General features: G+C 48.5%; 1 protein-coding gene across 16 annotated transcripts in view; it reads left to right on the forward strand.

The window, feature by feature from the left end:
• TBC1D22A (TBC1 domain family member 22A) overlaps window positions 1–16,983 on the forward strand; it is a 342,685-nt gene that overhangs the window by 110,502 nt on the left and 215,200 nt on the right. For all 16 annotated transcript variants that reach the window (XR_011433576.1, XR_011433577.1, XR_011433574.1 and 13 more), the window contains one exon: window positions 16,104–16,218. Coding sequence is in view for 10 of the 16 variants with exons in the window: in XM_023631094.2 (XP_023486862.1) it covers window positions 16,104–16,218 (115 nt within the window). In the remaining 6 variants the exon portion in view is untranslated. The remainder of the gene's footprint in view (window positions 1–16,103; window positions 16,219–16,983) is intronic.

Here is a 16,983-nt window from a genome sequence, read left to right on the forward strand (position 1 = left end):
AATGCTGTTCGTGTCCTTTGCTGGTTTTTCTTTTAGGGTGTTGATCTAATTTTTTGTTGTCTATTCATCTGTAGATGTTAGGGATTCTAATGCTTTGTCAGTTTGCATGTTGCAAATATCATCTCCCACCCTGGGCTTGTTTCTCACTTTCTTCTTGGTGACTGCTAATGATCAGACATTCTTAGCGTAGTCGAATTGATCAGTCTCTTCATTTATGGTCATCACTGGTGTGCTTTACTTAGAAGTCTTTTCCTATTCGTACATCATTAGGGCGTTCTCCCGTATTCTCATCCAGAAGTCTTAATGTTGTGCCTTTCCCACCTGCGTGTTGGATTCCTCTGTGTTGATAGCTGTGTGTGATGTGAGGCCATATCTGGTTTAACTTTCTCACACAGTGACCGGCAAGTCCCTGCATCCTTGGTGGTCTTGTCTCCCGTGTTTGCAGTGTCAGTTTTGGTTTGTCGTCGGCACATTTGCGTGGATCCATTTTTGTGTTCTCTGTTTTGTCCGAGTGTTCACGTTGTCTTCCCTCATGCCACATCCTGCCGAGTGACTCAGCCTATTAGGGAGTCTTGCAGTTGGCTGGGGGCCACTGCCGCCTCCTCTTCGGGACTGATCGTGCATCCTCAGGCCTCCACTCTCCCACGTGAGTCGCAGAAGCAGATGGCCAAGTTTTCTCGTGTGTTTTTAGAGTCTGCTTGATTTATGACTGGAATTGCATGGCATCTATAGATAATTTGGGAGAATTGACATCTTTATGAAATTTAGTATTCATTTTCATGAACATACTAATTTAGCACTTTTTAGGCCATTTTTAATGCCTTTCAATGAAGTTTTAAAATTTGTTCCATAAAAGGTCTTGTATGTGTTTTATTAGATTTATTCTCAGTTATATTTTTTGTTGCTATTGTAAATGGTATCTCTTTAAAATTGAATTTTTTATTGTTTGGAATGTTTGTTTTTCATCTTGACTGCTTCAGTAAATGCACTTTTAAACTTCGATCTTTGTGCAGTAAGTTTGTTGAAAAAAAATCCCACGTTATCAAAGCAAAAGTGCTTACAGCTGAGAGAACACAGAGGCCGAAGATCAGCCTTCCACAGGAGAAGCGTTTTGAGATCCTTCTCTGTCCTTCTCGACTGTGCTTATTGTGTCTGGAAGACGAGGGATAACATAGTATAACCTCTTTTTTGCCTATTTTCTTTTTGGTGGAAACTAGAGTCTGCCGCCAGACCTTTGGTTTGTTCTCATCTCCATAGTTTCCTGCCGCTTGACACAGTCCTTGCAGGGCTGAGCTCACAGTGCCAGCCTCTTGCTTTCAGAGAGAGGATCCAGTCACCGCAGCTGGTGTCGGTTGGCCTGTGTGTCTGTGTTGTCTGGGACCTTGAACCCCTTGGTTTGAAGCGCCTCTGCCCTGGTGGTGGTCTCTCTCCTAAATAATTTCTCCCTTAGCTCTCGTGGGCTCCTCCTGCAGCTGCAGACTCTGTCCAGGTCCCGGCTCAGCAGGACAGGACACCCTGAGGGGCAGCTGGGCTTTTGGGGAGGAGCTGGGGCTCTGCAGGCTGGCTGAGGGGGAGAGTCGGGCACAGCTGTGTGTGGGGGAAATGAAATGAGTGGGGGCCTTTAGGAAGAGTATGGAAATGTTGGTCTTGTGTTAGCCAGTAGGCGAGAGCAAGTTATATTTCTGGCATTGTGGAGGTTATGCTTAGATATATCTGCAGTGACAGCAAATCCACAACAATAGTGGCTTCACAACACGGAGATTCATTACCATTTCAGGAATGAGTTCACATCCATGAATTGGTTCCTCCTCTGTGCTTGGCTTTCACCTCATGGTCCAAGTTGGCTGCTTTAGCTCCCTGCGTCACATCTGCATTCCACCACCAGGAATAATAAGACATGGTGGAGAAGGGCCTGCCTCTGCCTTTAAAGATATTTCATAGAGGTTGCTCATGGCACTTCTTATATTCGACTGGCTAGAGCTCAGTCACGTGGTTGTACTTGGCTGTACAGAACCAGGAAAATGTCACTCTGATTTCAGTTGGTCATTTGCCCCACTCAAGTGTGGGGCTTCTTATTACTTAGGAAGATTGGTTCTGGCCTAAGTATTTCCCCCAGTCTGAGCACACATTCATTCATTCAGTCGACAGGCGATGCCTGGTTCTGCTCTGGTCTTCTCTCCCCCTCATCCCCTCCCTCCTGACAGCTTCACTGAGGTCTCATTGACATGCAGTAAAATCCCCTGTTGTAAGTGCACAGTTAGGTTAGTTCTGACACCTGTATGCAGGAGTGTGACGACCGCCTGAACCACGGTGTAGACCAGGTCCACCCCAGGAAGTTCCCCCCTGTCCCTTTGCCATCACTCTCCCCTCCCCTCCTGCCCTGGCAAATACCTGTCTGCTTTGAGCCCTAGAGTTTTGCTTTTTCAGACTTTCCCGTGAGTGGAATCATACAGACTGCAGACTTTGGTGAGTGGCTTCTCCTCCTTGGGTGGGGCGTTGGCGTTCCTCCACGTTGTCGCGTGTCATGGCTGAGGAGGACTCTGTCGTCTGGGTGGACCTCGGTGTGTTTGCCCATTCACCCCTCTGTGGGCAGTTGGGTTCTTTCCCATTCTGGGCCATTACAGAATAAATTTGTTGTACCTCTTCCGTACATATCTAGTGAGGGCAGCTGTTTTGCCCGCTCTGGGAGGTACCCAGGAGCGGAGTTGCTGGGTCATACGGTAAGTGTATATTTAGCTTTCTAGGAACCTGCCGAGCTGTTTTCTGCAGTGGCTGTAGTGGTTTGCACTCCCACGGGCAATGTGTGAGAGTTTGAGTTGCTTCACATCCTTGTCAGCACTTGGTATTGTCACTCTTTTTAGTGTTAGCCATTTTTAGCGGGGGTGCGATGGTATCTTTATGGGGTTATAATTTGCGTTTCCCTATCGACTAATGATGTTGAGCATCTGTTCATATGCTGATTTGCTATGCATAGATCTTTTTTGGTGATGTGTCTGTTCCATTTTTTGTTCATTATTTAATTCCTTTTCAAACCTTTAGCCTGCCTGTTCCCTGGCCTCCCTCAGAACTTCTGAGTCAGACTTCTTGGGTGAAGCCTGGAATCCCTGTTTTTAAGGAAGCTCGGCTAGACGTAAGGGCCACACAACCTGGGCCTGTTTAACTGCTGATGGGGAGGGTCCTAAGGTGAGTCGGGGGAGTGGACCAAGGAGGGGCCGGATCGTCATGCCCCAGCGTTGTGCTTGCAGAAAGCTGTCTGGAATGACTGTCTGGATTCCTCTTCCTCTTACCTGTGGCCTCTCAGTGTCTGGTTTCTTCTGGGCCTTCAGCTTCCACCTGGAATGTTGCCTTGTCAGAGACACTGTCCCCAGTGACTCTGGCTAATGTCAGTAGCCCCCCTCCTCCACTGTCATTCATACTCTGTGTTTCGTTGCACTTATTATCTGATTGTATTTGTCTTCTGTTTACCTAGATGTCAGCTCCCCTCGAGCAGGGCCACGGGCCCCTCGCTGTGGCTAGAGCATCACCTGGAACCTCATGGGACTTAGGAGATTTTGTTGAAATTAGTAATTAGTCTTTCTATTCAATGTTGTTATTTGAAGTAAAATTCAGAACTTTGTGGCCACTTGCTCCTTTTATCCGCTGTCCAGTGTTGAACAGACTCGATCTGTTGCGTTGGAAATGTGAATTCCGACCTGTGGCGCTCTGGCCGCTGTGGTTGGTGCCGTGAGTTTATGGGAAGAACTGTTCTCAAGTATGGCCATTGGTGAGTTCTTCTTCGGCTGAGGCACTTTTCCTGCAGTTATTATATTATCTGCCCTCTGGTTATCTGCTTCTTAGAGCAGTTTCACAAATTAGGGAAATAAGCTGCTTTTTCCAATTAGCCATGGAGAAGTGATGTCTCATTAAGTTTAAACAGACACAGAGGATAAGGAAGCTGGCAGGCTTTTTAAACTCTGTTATTTATGTGCACTTTTTAGAATTGGTGTGATGAGTTTCCAGGCCCTAAAGGATGGACACTTTCTAGGAGGCAGATATCAGTGGAGCATAAGTTTCTTCCAACTTTTTATAGACTGATTCCCAAAGAGGGCTTTTGTGTGGAAGAGCGTGGGCTTGCCGACCCCTGGGCCCCGTGGGGACGAAAGAGGAACCTTCTGTAGGAGCAGACGTTGGCTCTGTCTGCCTGGGACCTGGGGCCAAACCCAAGTGGGTTGCTGGCATTTGCACATGCTGTTCCTTCTGCCCGGGAGCCCCTCTCTAGCCCGCTGTTTGGCAGATGCCCTTGGCCTTACTGACACCACCAGTTCTGCCACACTGGCCCTGACAGCGCCTCTGTGTTCCCCACTCTTGCTCTGGGCGCGTCCTCAGAATTGCTCCTTCACGCGTCTCTCTCCCATCACATGGTCAGCTTGGCCAGGGCGGCAGCCTTCACTCTGCTGTTTTCCATCCCTGGAGCTGTGAGCTGGTACCTAACCGACATCTGTTGGGTGGAATTGATGAGTCTGTGAGCTGTGTTGCTGGGGGCCTGGCTGTGGCCGAGGGCTCTGGATCTCCCTTCTCAGACTCTGAGGGCAGGGCCCGGGTCTCTTGACTCCCCAGTGTCTGCCTGGTACCTGCAGTGGTGCCCGGCACATGGCTGCTGCAGTGTGAGGGGCTGTGGGGGCCTCAGAGCCTGGAGCATTGCTGCTGTTAGTGCCCGGGGGTCCGCATCTTGCTGCTCCTTGTCTCCTCGTTTCGTCTCGTAGTTGATGCTTGCTTTCTTTCTTTTTTTTTTTGGAGACAGGGATGCATTTGTGAGAGCCCAAGAAATACTTATTTGTTATACAACCAATTCAAGCTCTTCTGGTACATATTTTGGGGAGCTGATCCATAGATCTTTCCTTTTCTCATTCTTTGTTTTTATGGTGAAATATATCAGAGAAGAAGAGTTTCTATAACATGGGTCCCATTTAAAGAAAAAAAATTAAAAATGAACTTCCAAAATGTATTGTCAAGCTGAAGAAATAGAGCAAGCCCAGCATCTTTGGAGTTCCTTCTTTGTCCCTCCCCAAGCCTTTCCTTCAACAAGTATCTATGCTCTGGAATTTTGGTTAATGATTCTCTTGCTTTTTTGTATGCTTGTATTACGTGTTTATATGTGTGTGTGTGATTGCTTATTTTTAATCTCTATTTTTAATGGAATTATTAAAGTATTTACTATTATACATAATATAATACTACATATATTCCTTTGTGATTGCTCTTTATATTACAGCATTAAGGTTTTAACATCCATCCATTGATGCCTGTAGCTGTAGGTCATTTTTCACTGCTGTGTAGTATTCCACTGTAGGTTCCAGGATTTATGGATCCAGTCTAATGTTGATAAGCATTTGCGTTATTTTTCTGCCTATGCTTTTTCTCAGGATGTGGCTGTGAGCATTCTTGTCTGAGTCCCAGTGTATGTGTGTGAGAGTTCCTCTTGGGTGTATACCCAGGAGTGGCACCATAGGGCGCACACACAATGGGTAATGCCAGGTGGTGGTCCCTGAGGAGAGTGCCTAGTGCTGTCCCCTCACCACCTCTTGGAAGTGTTGGGCCGGAAGTGTCCCTCTCCTGGCTGGTGGGTAGGAAGTAGTGTCTCATTGTGCTTATAATTTTCATTTCCTTAATTGCTGATGAAGTTAAGTGTTTTTTCATAGGGTTCTTGGCCATTTGTCTTTCTCTCCTGTGAAATGCTTTTGCTCCTATTCCTGTTGTGGTGCTTGTCTTTGTTCTACTGATTTGTAGGAGTTGTTAATATAAACTGGATACTGATTCTGTTTTTGGATATATATGGATGCATGTATGTTCTTCCAGTTAGCAGATTCTTTTTTCACTCTATTGCTGAACAGAAATTCTTAATACACCCAGTTCCACAATCTTTTCCTTGACGATGAGGCCTTTTTGTGTCCTAAGACTTCCTTTCCAACCTCGTGATTTCGAGGAAGGCTCGTATTTCTTTGAAGAGTTTAAAGTTTTGCCTTTCACATTCAGGACCATCACCCGTTTGGATCGACCGTGCGTGGAGTTGATATGGCAGTCCAGTTTCCTTATAAATTAGCCCCCGGACAAGCAGTTGTGCCGTCGCCACTGGTCATCTCTGTGGCCTGTCAGGATTCCCTGTGTCTGTGGGCTCCTTCTGGGCTCTCACCTGTTCCCTGGTCTGTCTGTCTGTCTGTTCCTGTGCCAGCTTCATCGTGTCTTGGTTCCATGGTCCTGCTGTCTGCTAGGGTGGGCCACCCGTGCCTGGTCCTTGTTTCTTGTCCACTCCTGACCTTTGTTTTTGTGTGTAAATTTAAAACCAACTTGTTGTGTTTCGTGGAAATCTCATAAATTCTGTTGAATCTCTTGATCAGTTGTAGAGAACATTTTGTTTTTGCATTTATTTAGTTCTTCTGATCTTTTATTTTTAAACAATGTTTTCTCCTTAAATGCATTACACAACCTATTAAATTTATTCATAGATACATCTTTTGTAAGCAGTGTCTTTTAAATTTTTAATTGCATTGCCTAATTTTTTATTGACAGTCTATAGAAATGCAGTTGACTTTTGTAAGTTGACCTTGTATCTGGCAAATTTACTAATCTCTTTCATTAATTCTAATATTTTGTGTATAGATGCATTTGAGTTTTTGAAGAAGTTAATCATACCATTTGTGAATAATGACAGTGATTTTTTTCTTCTTATTCTATATGTCCATTTTTTCTTTTTTCTTGGCTTTCTTTTGCTGGTGAAGATCCTGCAGCAGTGTTGAGTGTTAGCGTGAAATTAGGCGCCCTGGTGTCACTCCTGACTTTAAAGGGAGGTTGTTTACCTGGTGCTGTTGACTTAGGATGTTTCCTTAGGTTTTATGGATCCTTTATCATATTAAGGAGGGTGGCTTGCTCGTAGTTTTAAAACAGTACATGGTTGTTAAGACTTATCAGATCCACCCCCCCCCCCCCCCGCCCCCTCCCCTCCCCCATCTGAGGTAATAATATGTTTTGCTCCTTTATTCTATTAATGTGATGAATTTTATTAGTAGACTTGTGGAGGCAACTTTACGTTCCTGAGATAAATCCAGATTGGTCAGGATGGAGTTTTTTAATGCCTTTCAGGATTTGGTTTAACATCTCCTGCGCCCTACTGCCGGAGACGGAGGGCTCGTTGCCTTTGAATTTGAAGAAGGCCTAGATTCCGGTGTCACACTTGGTCTGGAGCCCGGGCAGCCTCGAGGAGTGTTTGGTCTGGTGCTGACCCTGTAATGTGTTCTTTGAAAGTGGTGTTTCTTTCCTCTATTTCTGTTTTGAGTGTAATGAAATGTCTGTGCTTTGCTAACCTATCAAGACACCTGATGTGAGCACAAAATGTGGGACATAAATCAACATATTTGGATGTGGTGAAAGATGAGTAATTCATACCCCAAACATGACATCAGTGCCTGCTTTATGAGAGCGCCGCATTATTAATTGTGCTGTAAACATGTAGTTGGTAGTTGTCTGGGTATTCCCAGTGTATGTTTTATGTGACATATAGTTGCCTTTTAATCCACATTTTAGATTTGTTATAGGGACTTACTTTGGTTTCATTTACCAGGTATTATAATTCGTATGGGGGCATGTTCCTTGAATCATGTTGCGGACACTTGGGTTGTAAATATCTTCTTCTTTCGGAGCCCACATTGCTCCTGGATTTTGAGGGTTATAAATCCCACAGGTCCCCTCGGCAGAACTGTCTAGTTTGTTGCTCCTCTCACAGAAATCATCTCCATGGTGCTTCACATGCTGTGAAGTTGGGTTGCCGATGCATATGGTAGAATTATGATGTTTGCACATTTCTGAAATCAGATTTTTTAAATAAGTAGTCATGTGCACAGCGACATTTCAATTTCTATGTATATCACTTTTTAGAATGCAGATTGTCTCCACCACCTGAGTGCGTGAGCTGCTGGTGCACAGCGCCGCCTTGGAGGCGTGTGTGTTGGGAGGTGATGGGTTTACAAGGGACGGACCAGGAGCTGCCAGTCGGAGACCCTTGAGCCTTGCCAGGAGCTGTCGTGGAAGAAGCCTTTGAGTTTTTTAGGGAAAACCTTTCCTGGCGCTCAGGTTTCTGAAGTTTGTCAAGCAAACTGGCAATGCCTATGGCTTTTTAACTTTTTCAGCCCTGGTGGTAACAAGTAGTAGCAACTTTTTCTTTTTTTTTTTGAGGAAAATTAGCCCTAAGCCAACATCTGCTGCCAATCCTCCTCTTTTTGCTGAGGAAGACTGGCCCTGAGCTAAAGTCTGTGCCCATCTTTCTCTGCTTTATACATGGGATGCCTACCACAGCATGGCTTGACAAGCGGTGTATAGGTCTTCACCCGGAATCTGAACTGGCGAACCCTGGGCTGCCGAAGTGGAACGTGCGCGCTTAACCGCTGCACCACTGGGCCGGCCCCTGTAGCAACTATTTTTATTCTTGTCATTGAGTATAAATTAATCTGCAGAAAAGATATTTTGGGGAGAGTTTAAAGTCAGCACTACTTTTAATGAATTCCCACTCTTTAACGAAGATGAGAATGTCAGGAATGCCAATAGAACTTTAATAGCTGGTAACATCCAGTGAGTGTTCCTCGTCAGAGCCGTTTCAGATCGTTCTCTGTTTTCATTGACCACATCCACATACATAGGGCATCCTTCCTGTATTGTCCTTTGGCAGACACATCACTGCTTAAACCCCCAGCACGGTCATTTCAGTGTGAGCTGACGTGCTGTGACAGATCCTTTCTATTTCCTAAACTGCCCTGCTTCTGCGAGGAGCCTTGTGCAAATGAGTCTGTTGTTTGTACCTTTCCTACGACAGCTGTTGTTAAAGTACCTGGATTTTTAACATGTGAAGTTGTGGGGCCTCTGACCCCCACTAAAGAAATGCCAGTGGCCACCCATTGAGCACGTGGCTGACACAAGACCCAGAGTGGTCTCCATGCCCAGTAGTGTGATGTTGAAGTACAGGGCGCGGACAAACGTGCTGAAACCAGGGGAGACCTTATCAAGTCGCCAAGAAAATCAGTTTGGGTGGTGCCAATTTTGTTAGCTGCGTGCGTAGGATCGAAGAATACAGTCCAGAGGTGCGGCGATTTGTGGGGACCCTGGAATTTGGAGGGTAACAAATCGCTGATGCCCCCTTGTTTCACAGTTTGGGGAGGCCTTCTATTCCCTGACCTGGTCCCGCAGAAACCTTGTAGAGAGAATGTCCTGAATTCCACGTGGGGCTGCGCCCCTGGTGCCCGGGGCTCCGCCTGCGGCTGTTCCTTCCTGGGTCAGGGCAGGGTCTCCGGACCCCGTGGCCACCCTCCTGGCCCCGTAGGCAGGCGACACGGGCCTCGGCCTGGCGTGCCTGGGGCTGACTGCAGGGGAGGTGCTAGGGATTGTCTCTTGCGGGGACTGCAGCAGTGAGCCTCTAGCCCGTGGGCACGGCTGTGTTGGGTGTGGAGTGGGGGACAGGGCGCCTGCCTGGCGCTGGCCTCAGAGCTCCACTCCTGCTCAGGCCATGCCTGCTGGGGGCCGACCCTCCTGGATTCCTGGCTCGGGCCCTCTGGCTTTGACCCTGGCTTGCGGTGACCCGTTGGCTCTATCTGCTTTGTCTTGGGGACTTCTGACTGACTCCTCGGAGCCTGGATGAGAGAGCTCCGGGGAGTTGAGCTGTGTCACAGGGCCTGGGTACGGGGCCCTCATGGGGAACTGGAACGACCACTTCTTCTGGCACCATCCTTAGTAGGGTGAGACGGCGCAGGAGCCGCCTTTGCTTGGGGTGTGTCATCCTTGATGGTAACCTCAGTGGGGAGTGAGGCAACGAATGTCCTTTGAAAGATTCCTCTGTGATTCCTTTTCAGTGAGTCTGGCGAAGGTGGCAGTGGGGCACGGGGTGAGGGGGTGGACCCGAGGTGGTGGGAGCCCGGGAGAGCAGGTGCTTGCTCCCAGCTTGCCTCCGGGCGCATCGCTGGGCGTAAATGCAAGGGAACCAGGTGCTTAATTCAGACCCCTTAAAGTGTCACATTGCTATACCTTGAAAATGCCTCCTTGGAAAAGAGATATGATACCAGTCATTTATGATGTTTTTTTATCAGTCTGAGAGCGAAAGCTTAGAAATGACTAATGCATTCTTTGAAAAATAGCTGCATAGTAATTTGATGCAGGCTTAGAAGCCCTACAGCACGTGTCCCTCTGTGCTGGGCACGGGGTCCCTGTTCCTTATGACGAGCTCTCAGTGATGTCTCATCTGTGGAGAGCTCATTAGGATGACAGCCGAACGGCAAAATAATTTCAGGGTAACCCTCAGAGACACCATCCTAGTGTCCTCAGAGTCATGAGCGCTTGGCTGGTTGTGTGGCGGCGATGTGATGTCAGGATGGGAAAACGGTTCAGCCCAGGTCTTCAGAGATCTTGTCACGAATGAGCTGAGGGTCTTGAAGACAGGAGCTCTCAGGGGGAGGCAGTGGGCCTGGGCCCACAGTACGGTTTCAGATGATTTGGGGAGGACGTTTTAAATGGTGCTAAGTGACTTTGACAGGAATCAGTACTAGTTTTTGTGATTTCAAAACAAAAGCAAAGCAAACTCATGTGAAGTGATTTAAGACAAAAGATCCAGAATAAATCACAGTCAGTCAAGGAAAAAACGGAGAACCCTGCACCCTATCAGCTCCGCTGTCCTTTCTGCTTGAAGGTGTCGTCGTCCAATCAGCGCACAGCGCGGCCTGTGAGTGTTGCCTGTGTGCTCGCAGCCTTTCCTGAGTGACTCAGGTCTGCACCCGGTGTGCGCCAGCCGCCCTGGCTCCTGGGGCCACGGAGCCCAGCATCCCGTTTGCAGCCCCCTGCAGCCAGCCCCCAGAAGAAGGCTTGGAGAGCGGGGATGGGAGCTGAAGAAGGGCTGCACTCGGCCTGGGAGCAGGCAGAGCCTGGAGGCTGAGCCGACTGGACAGCTCGAGGCGGGCAAAGGAAGGGCAGACACTGGAATGTGTGGTCTTGGTGTGTAGGTCCTGTGGCTGGAGCTGAGGTTGCCTCTGGGTTACGGCCAGGGCCAGGGGTGAACCTGGGGCCCTCGGGCTGGGGCGCTGGCTTCTTGCTCCCTCGCCGGGTCCTGCCAGGCCTTCCTTTGCCCGGTGCCTCCACGGCCCACTGCCTCCGCGCCCCGATGCTCTCCCAGCAGCTCCCCCTCAGCCTGCAGGCAGCTAGGACTCGGGGTTCTCCTCTAGGCTCCTGGATTCATGATCTGGTATCACCAGGCATTCTCTTTACATGGAAATCTTTTCTACATTATACAATTATTGGTAAGTTTTTCCTCAGGGGAGTCTAGACAAGGCTGATCTGCCTGTCACCTTTTAAAAGACAGGCTTCTGCCTGCCGCCTTAGATTGATGGCTGCTCCATGTTCTGTGGGTGGCGGGTGGTCCCGCAGCTGGGCTGAATACGAGGCCTAGGACTGGGGACTGGCTCCCTGCAGGCAGGTGCGGGGCCTGGGACCTGCAGGTGGCTTAGTCGGAGGGGGGAGTCATCTCTGGCTTCCTGGTGTTCCCCCAGCGTGCAGGACAATTGTTGACACGAGGAAGGGAGGCTGAAGGAAATTTAAACATGTTGTTTACCTTTTCTTCCCCTTCTCCTGCCCAAGGAAACATAAATCATGGGAGTTTTTCTTATTTCCTAAGTGGATAGCTAGTGCTGTAGGGAAAGTCTACTCAGGAAGAGGAGTGGCTCTGGCGTAGCTTCTTGGGCTCCTTAATGACGTGGGGACCACGAGTGCTTGCCCAGACACAAGTCCGGGAAGGGCATGTCCGCATCAGCGTGGTTGGGGCTTATGTAATTGGCATTGAAGCTGACCTGCACGCAGAATTCAGAGGGGCTGGGTGCTGAGATCTGGGGTGGGGACAGGTGGGCCTGGAGACAGCTAGCAGGCAGCATGTCCCCGGGGAGGACACAGACCCGTCTCCTCTGTAAGACGCACTCGGTGCTGAGGGGTAGACATGAGTGCTCTGCCTTGTGCTCATCTGGCGGATTCTCTCCTTGCCCAGTCCTTGACTGGTGGCTTGGAAATAGGAAAGTCTTTTCAGTGATAAACAAAAAATTCTCCACGTATGGAACCACGTCCCCGTGCGAACACTGCTTGCTCTGACTCTCAGCCGTGCGTAGTTCCCTGGGCCTGCATCATCCCACTGCCTCCTGACTGTGTCCGGGTTTGTGCTCTGCTCTCTCTAGAAGGCTCCCCTCCTCCCTCCGTCTGAAGAACTCCTCTTCAGCCTTCACTGCCCTGTTTGCCAGTCGCCTCCTCTTTGAAGTCTCCCCCCGACAATGGAGCTGATTCCCCTCTCCCCTCAGCCCATTTCCCTCTCAGACAGGTGGGGGCCGAGGTCCTGAGTGGTTGGCGTTTGAGGAGCCAGATCTGGGGCATCACTTGATGGAGAGACAGAATGGGAAAATCTGATCCGAAATCCGAGAGGCACCATGGGTGTCGTCTGTCAGAGAGAGCACCCGAACGGGCAGGGCCAGGGCTCGCCAGGGGCGCAGAGCTTGGAGAACAGAGGAGAGTGAGGGCTCAGAAGGAAGGGCGGGGAGGGCTGGATCGTTTACGCCCCCGTCCAGCCAGCAGAGAGTCCCAGGGTCTCCTCTGGGCCCGTGAAGTGCCGGGACCGGGGGTGCAGCAGTGCATGGGACGAAGGAAGAGCCTCCTCGGGTGCTTACGCCCAAGTGGGTTAGAGCCGCAGGCTTGGAGGAGGGGCTGCTCTAGATGGGGCGGTGAGGGAGGTCGTCTCTCAGGAGATGGCGTTTGGACAAGATCTTATGCAGAACATTGTGGAGCCAGGGGGCATTTGGGAGGAGGATATTCCAGGCGGAAGGAGCAAGTGTCCCCCCTGAGGTGGGGACAGAAGTGGCAAGTTTGGTGAGGAGGACCCAGTGGAGGTGATGAGGTGAGCGGAAGGGGGAGGCAGGTCACGAGTTTGCATTTTACCCTCAGTGTCTCGGGAAGCCCAAGGGGGACAGACGGTGCTGTGCGACCTGATGGGTTTTCCGTGTCGGCAGCTCCCTCTGCTGCTCTGTGGGATGTGGAATAGCAGGGAGACCAGCTAGGGGACTGTCACAGAGATGATGGCCGCCAGGCTGATGTCAGTGGAGCTGGGGCAAGGAGTTGGAGCTGGCTCTTCTGGAGGCTGAAAGCACGCGGGTGTCACAGCTCTCTCCATGGTGCTCCCGGACTGACCTCAAGGTGCAGTGGCATGACAGCGCGCATCTCTGTAGTGGCAGCGCCAGGATTTGCATCTGGTGTCGCAAACCTCCCCGGGATCTGCTCTTGTCGCTGTTCAGCCTGCCTGCCTTGTTAAAAACCATGTTTGTTTTAGGTTCGAGCTACCTGTCCCTTTATTTCCGTGTTACTGGGATTAAAGTCTTAAGAGTATAATTTTCAGGTTATCAAGAGAGATCAAGTAGAGCTAAATCTAAATAATTTGAACTGACTGATAGCTTTCCTTAATAGGAAATCAGAATCTAAATTTTTCCCCGAAGTAAGAGAAGCACACTCTTTTCGAGTGTGTTGATGTCTCGGTAGCACACCATGCTTCCGGGGCAGGGACAGGCGGGGAGAAGCCTGTGCAGGCCTGCAGGAAGGGGTCAGAGGTCGTTGCTAGATTGTGTGCTCCTTGGTGGCCGGCTGCTCTGGAGGAGCCTGAGCTCTGTGCTCACTGCTGGGGAGGCTGGCCGCCTCCTCCCGCGTGGGCTCCGCCTGGCTCAGAGACATGCTTGCCCTGGAGGCTTCTTCAGTTTCTGCAGGTGGTGTTCTTGATGGCTGGCTCTGGCCTCCCCACAGAGGAGCCGGGCCAGTGAGCCTGGGGCTCTGGTGCTGAGTCTGGAGCCAGGTCCCCCTGCAGCTTTCTCAGGCTTTTTGTTGCCCCTTGGTCTGGGAGTCACGACCAAGAGTACGTTCCAGCTGCCTGCACGGGTGGCGAGCTGGGTGCGCTGAGAGGCCCTGTCCATCCTTCCTCCCCAGGCAGAGCTGGCTAAACCATCTGGACCACAGTGGGCTCCTTCATTGCCCCGGCCGCCGAGGGAAAACTGCATTCATGCTTGTGAGGGGGTTTGGGGGGTGTGTGTGTGTGTGTGTGTGAGATAAGCTCTCTGAAAGTGTGGGGCTAGGTTAAAAGGCAGGAGTGCTCCACTGCTTAAATCCCCACTCCCCAGGAGGGAGAGACCGTGAGAAGAGGAGAGAGCCCTGCGCTCTGAGCGCCAGAACGTCCTTCAGTTCACACACACACAGCTCTGCGCATGAACACCACACACACGCACGCATGCAACACACACCTTTGTGCACACACACCACACACACGCATCACACACACCTGTGTATGCACACACATCACACAAACCATACACACATGCACATGCACGCACACATCTGTGCATGCACACAAACACCACACACATACACATACACCTGTGTGCACACACACCACACACCTGTGCACATACACACATTATACATACACAAACACACATGCACACCACACAGCCAGACAGACACACACACCCCCCAAGTTCCTGCAGCAAGACTGGCTCCCTGCTGGACCTCGGGCGGATGCAAATCAATCAGATGCAGATTTTGCTCACTAGGAGCTCATAGTCTCTTCTGTTTCTTTCTTACTATAAAATTACAATTTCTTGGTCTTGTCTCCTTTTTGGTTTATGTATGAAAACAACTCTTTTGCTAGAATGTGAGTGCTGGATTTGGGGACCCTGAATCAGGGGCCAGACTGGGAGGGGACCAGGGTGCTGCACTGTGGCCTCTGGGCTCCATTTGTGGGAGGTGTGCGGCAAGTGAAGGCTTCAAGCTGTGTGTGCGCATGCGTGTGTGTGCTTCTGTGGTCAGGGCGATGGCATTGTGTTGCACCTTGGTAAAATGCCTATCGTGAATAAAGACAGAGGAGAGTGGGTGGGTGTGAGTGATGGTAAGAGGAAGAGTCAATTGAATGTGAGTGTTGTAAGGAAAGAGAAGAGGCTAAGCTAATGCCCGGGTTTATGGCCTGGGTAATTGAATGGCTGGTGAGAATGTATGTGATGGGAAGATGCTTGAGTATGTCCTCTTGGATGGTGATAACTTTCTAGTGATTAAAAAACCCCCAAGCTCGTAGACACAGAGAACAGATTGGGTGTGGTTGCCAGAGGCTGGGGTGGGTGTGCGGAAATGGGTAAAGGGGGTCAAAATAAAATAAATACATCCTGGGGATGTAACGTAGAGCATGGTGACTATAGTTAATAATACCATGTTGCATATTTGAAAGTTGCTAAGAGAGTAGATCTTAAAAGTCCTCATGACAAGGAAAAAAATTTGTAACTATGGTGACTGATATTAACTAGACTTATTGTGGTGACCATTTTGCAATATATACAAATATTGAATCATGTTGTACACTGAAACTAATGCAATGTTATATGTCAGTTATACCTCAACTAAAAAAAGTGTTTATTTACCTTATGAGGGAAATTCAGAGCATCCACACGCCCACCTGCCCTCCTTCCCTCCCATTCATCCTTCCGTTCATCCGTCCATCCAACCACGCACCCCTTCATCCATGCATCTTCCCACCCACCTACCCTCCTACCCTTCCTCCCTTCTGTTTATCCTTTGCTTCATCCATCCACCCATCTGTCCATCCATGTACCCGTTCATCCATGCATCCACCCACACCTCTCCTCGTCTCTCTACCCGCCCATCCATCATCCATCCCTCCATCACTGAGGAAGTGTTCACTGCTGGGCCAGGTGCTGTACTGCCCAACTAAGGCCTGGGCGGCAGTTGTTACCTGAGGAACCTGGACGAACAGGGAGCATCTTTTGTGAGAGCTAGCTCATGTGTAGGACTGAGCCCAGGGGTTGGTGAAATACTGCATATTGCTTGTGAGTCAATGAAAAATTACGATAATTGGAATTTTACAAAAAAAATTAAACAGCAGTTGATGTTTGTTTATATTTTAGTATTAGAGACAGAGAAAAATATTGATAGTACAATTTTAAGTAAAAGAATGCATATATTTTAAAGCTTCTGATGTGCTCACTTTTTGCTTCACCACCCGTTCTATTTTCTTTCAGATTTTTGAAAGGATATTGTTCATATGGGCGATACGTCACCCTGCCAGTGGATATGTGCAGGGGATAAATGACCTCGTCACTCCTTTCTTTGTGGTCTTCATTTGCGAATACATAGGTAAGATCATATCATGATATTTTTTCTCACCAGCATTAAACATGGACTTTAGTGGCCTTACTTAATGTTACTGTGCATAATTATACCAATATTGAAAATTGCCATTAAGTTTAATGTTATTAATGACAACTAATAATAGAGAATAATAGTTTTCTCATTGTTGCCAGCTTTAAAAAATTCTTTAAATCCACGTGCTCAACCACTGAAGACATTGAGATACAGTTATTATTATTAATATCTTCTTTTTAATAATATAAGGAGAAATGTAATATATTTGGGGAGTGTAGTTTTGTTTTAATGGCCATCAGAGCGCTGGCTTTCATGGTTGGAATTTAAATGGATAAGGTTAAGGTGATAGAATATTAGTTGAATGTTTTGCTTACAAGCTAAAAACTGAATCTTCTTTAATTGCATTTCTGCACCATTTCGTCACCTTTCTGCTTCTGATATACTAGTAGCATTTCATTTTATGGGAATATTAGTTACATGCAGAATAATTGGTTTAATGGAGGTTTAGGGTGGGTTATGCCGTTTCTTGTTGAGTACTGTGTATTTTTTCTTCCGTTTATCTTACAGCAGCCAGTTGTCCTAGAACTTCACCTGTTTTGAACATATTTTAAGTTTTAAAAAAATTCTGATAATGTAAGTCGGAAGGATCTACTTTTTAATTCGTCTGTGGTTAAAAAAATACATAGCAAAGGGCTGGCTTTAGTCTTTCGTTGCGGTATTTTTGTTTAGAACCGATGTTGATTTGTCTTCATGTGG

Source organism: Equus caballus, chromosome 28, assembly GCF_041296265.1.
Source record: "Equus caballus isolate H_3958 breed thoroughbred chromosome 28, TB-T2T, whole genome shotgun sequence".
Lineage (NCBI taxonomy): Eukaryota > Metazoa > Chordata > Mammalia > Perissodactyla > Equidae > Equus > Equus caballus.